This window comes from Acanthisitta chloris, unplaced genomic scaffold (assembly GCF_000695815.1).
Source record: "Acanthisitta chloris isolate BGI_N310 unplaced genomic scaffold, ASM69581v1 scaffold2572, whole genome shotgun sequence".
Classification (NCBI taxonomy): Eukaryota; Metazoa; Chordata; class Aves; order Passeriformes; family Acanthisittidae; genus Acanthisitta; species Acanthisitta chloris.
The window spans coordinates 20,355-23,859 of NW_008659697.1; the positions used below are offsets into that span (position 1 = coordinate 20,355).

Consider the following 3,505-nt stretch of genomic DNA (forward strand, 5'->3'; position numbering starts at 1 on the left):
ATTAAACATGTTCTGCTAATTAAGGTGAACTGTGACAGCTTCTCTGAGAAGCCTTATTTGAGTGAGATACAGATCCACTGTATTTTGGATCAGTACAAAATTTTCTTTTTACATTTGTTTCCTTACTTTTCTCTCAAAGATTACTACCTGTCCTATTTCGCTACACTCTGAACTGGTAAAACCATTTTCTGATCTATTTTTGTCTTTTTTTTTTAAATATAGTGATTAAATGTTTTCTCTCTCAACGAAAATTAAATGCCTGCAATATACTGCTGCCTGCATCATAATCTATTATCATAATAAGAGTTTTAATATGCTGCATACCTGAACAGCATCTTAAAAATCTATCCTGTTAAACCTTTATTACACCAGAAATAACCAGTTCCAAATTTTGTTTTTACCACATTGCTTTCTATTAAGTAAAATACTAATTTTGACAGGAAGGATGAATGCTATGCAGAACTTTTGTAAATTCAGAAATTTACATACATATCTTTTACAGGGAAAAATTCCATCCAAGCAAAACTGAAAGGATAGATATACATCAATCGTTTACATAAAATGCATAGCTACTACTTCAAGATACTTTTCACTGCTGTTTGTTTTGACCTTGGCTGGATGTCAGGTACCCACCAAAGCTGCTCTATCACTCCCCTCCTCAGCTGGCCAGGGGGAGAGAAAATACAACGAAAAGCTCATGAAGTCAAGGACAAGGAGAGATCACTGACGAATTACCATCATGGGCAAAACAGACTTGACTTGGGGATGTTAATAGAATTTATTACCAACCAAATCGGGGTAGGTTAATAAGAAGTAAAGTCAAATCTTAACCAAATCGGAATAGGTTAATAAGAAGTAAAGTCAAATCTTAAAAAAAAACCCTCCCCAGGCTTAACTTCACTTCCAGTTCTCTACCTCCTCTCCTCCAGTGGCACAAGGGAATGGGGGTTACAGTCAGTTCATCACACGTTGTTTCTGCTGCTGCTTCCTCCTCAGGGAGAGGAGTCCTGCCCCGGCTCCAGCATGGGGTCCCTCCCACTGGAGACAATCCTCCAAACTTTTCTAACCCGAGTCCTCCCCACAGGTTACATTTCTAGTACAAAACAGCTGGACATCCTACAGCTGGGGTTTTTTTAAATTTTATTTATTTGTTCTAGGTGGCATTTCACAGGTTAAGAGAAACACATCGTAGTCCTCTACATGTGAAGCAAGAACTAAAAAAAGACAACTCTGTGGACTACACAGTCTATAAGCAATTTTTCTCAGATCTGTTGCTTTGGATAGCCTTATGCCTCCTCACAAATACTGCTTCCCAGCACAAGTGCCAAGCAACACCAATTTACAAAGGGCAGAAGCCTTCTGAAGGTTGCTATGTATCTGCTCTGTGGCAATAGCTTTTTTTGGTACTCAGAAACACAGCAGCTAAGATATCTGAAGTGGTACAGATAGAAAAGGCTTGGCTAGGCATCTGTTCAAAACATTATGTGACAACAGTAAGAGCTGCCATCCAATCTGGACTATCGTCAGGATATTTCCCACTAAAAATGTCACTTGCAATTATCTCAATATAATTAGAATAATCAATCTTGCCTCGTAACTTACCTGAAGTCTGCAGTTGCTGCAAATGATTCCAGCTCTGTAATAGAGAAGACGCAAAGAAAACCTTCTCCACTTCGGAAGTAGTTGTCTCTAATTGCAGCATAGTCCTCCTGCCCTGCTGTGTCCAATATATCAATTTGAACTTCTTCCCCATCCAGAACCACCTTTTTCCTGTAGCTGTCTGCTTTGGTGGGCTCATAATCTTCAACAAACTAGAAAAAAAACAACTCTTTATGATATAAAATCACGCCTGTACAAGGCAAATGCTTCTATTCACAAAGAAGGATACACAACCCTTTATGATATAAAATCATGCCTGTACAAGGCAAATGCTTCTATTCACAAAGAAGGATATAGCTAACATCTCAAATGGTTACAGTAACTAATAACTAAGCATATGCAATTAGGTTATGTGAAGTACTAAAACGACTCATAGTTAAAGCAAGACTCTTCATCATCCCAAACAGCTTTTAGGTTTTTGCTTTCCTCAGCCATTATATGGAAATTTAGAGGTAATGGCAAGACATCAATGTTTGTGCACTACCTAAAACTCTACTTCTGACATCTGGCTGTGTTCCATTATGATAGCAGGCAGTCCTGACTTTGGATATATTTAGTATCAATTTTTAAAGGACACTGAAGATACAACATCTGCCTTTTAATAAAAAAGAATGACTTTCACTGGCAAAACAAGTAAGGAAACATGAAATGGATTTTCCTTCCTCTCTTCAACAGCAGCATAAAAAACATGGAAAAATTTGGTTGTTTCAGGCATCATGTAACTTACTGAAGTGAAGAAGCTCTGAAACACAATAACTAAGTTCTAATAGGCCTAACGAACAATGCCAAAATATTCCAATAATATGACAGAGCATCTCGCTGCTTAGAAGTCTGAGAAATGCCAAATTTTACCTTCACAGGTGTCTCTAGAGGACCAAATCTCAAGACATGTTTTTGTTTCACTTATCACTTTCATATCACTTCACATACATTTAGACCATTTCAGAAAATAACTGTACAAATATAAAACTTAAATAACACCATGTAGCAAAGATTACCTGAGATAATTTCTAGTGCAGATTCTTACCTCATCATACATAAACTGTAGCGTTAAAGCAGATTTTCCAACGCCACCACTTCCCACCATGATGACTTTGTGCAAAGCCAACGAATTCTGTCCTTTAGGTTTATTTGCTGCCATCTTTGGATTGCAGAAAATTCACAGGTATCAAATGTGAAAAAATCTAGAAGAAAAAAATATTGCTTCATTAGTTTCCTTTTCCTTCTCCCACAAGAACTGTTTAAAGTTGATTTGTTTTAAATACCTACATTTCCAACGACTTAACTGAAGACTTCTGCTGTCTTCAGTGAAAGCTATCAGCTTTTCACTGGAAGTCAATCCACAGCTTACCCCAAACTCATCTTTTTTGTTACTTAAGCAAAGAAATCTTTCACCATATGGAAAGAGCACAAGTAGGTTCACAGCACCCAAGAGCAACTAAAGGAAACGATTTATGTTTTGGTGTGCAGCATTTTCTTCTTGCAACCCATTACATGTCAAGAATTCTTGCTAGTTTACTACACAAGAATTGAAAAAGGAAGCCACAGTGAGTCAACCCCATACAAGAAAACATGTGATATGACAGCTGCAAGGGAAGAAAACAGACTTTTGAAGGAATTTCCAGCTTAAATAGCAAGCACCAAGGCACAGCAGCAAGGATTAGCTAGTGTACTTTTACAGAGAACAGCAACCAAGCGTATCACTTAAAACCTAAAAATATCCAGTTCCAGTAAGTCAATCAGAAACCAAAAGAATAATCCAGTTTACACACAGGGGAAAGATTCAACTTGCCTCTGAATGTAGTTATTTGGTATATTTGGAATAGCTGTCTCAGTCATGTGACTA

The 3,505-nt window shown here is 37.5% G+C and overlaps 1 protein-coding gene across 1 annotated transcript in view; it reads right to left on the reverse strand.

The window, feature by feature from the left end:
• RALA (v-ral simian leukemia viral oncogene homolog A (ras related)) overlaps nt 1–2,845 on the reverse strand; it is a 9,852-nt gene extending 7,007 nt beyond the window's left edge. The window contains exons 1-2 of the mRNA XM_009069479.1: nt 2,687–2,845; nt 1,603–1,811 (exon numbers count right to left, since the gene is read on the reverse strand). Of these exons, the coding sequence (XP_009067727.1) occupies nt 1,603–1,811; nt 2,687–2,800 (323 nt within the window). The 5' untranslated portion in view covers nt 2,801–2,845. The remainder of the gene's footprint in view (nt 1–1,602; nt 1,812–2,686) is intronic.
• Between the last annotated feature and the right edge of the window lie 660 nt (nt 2,846–3,505).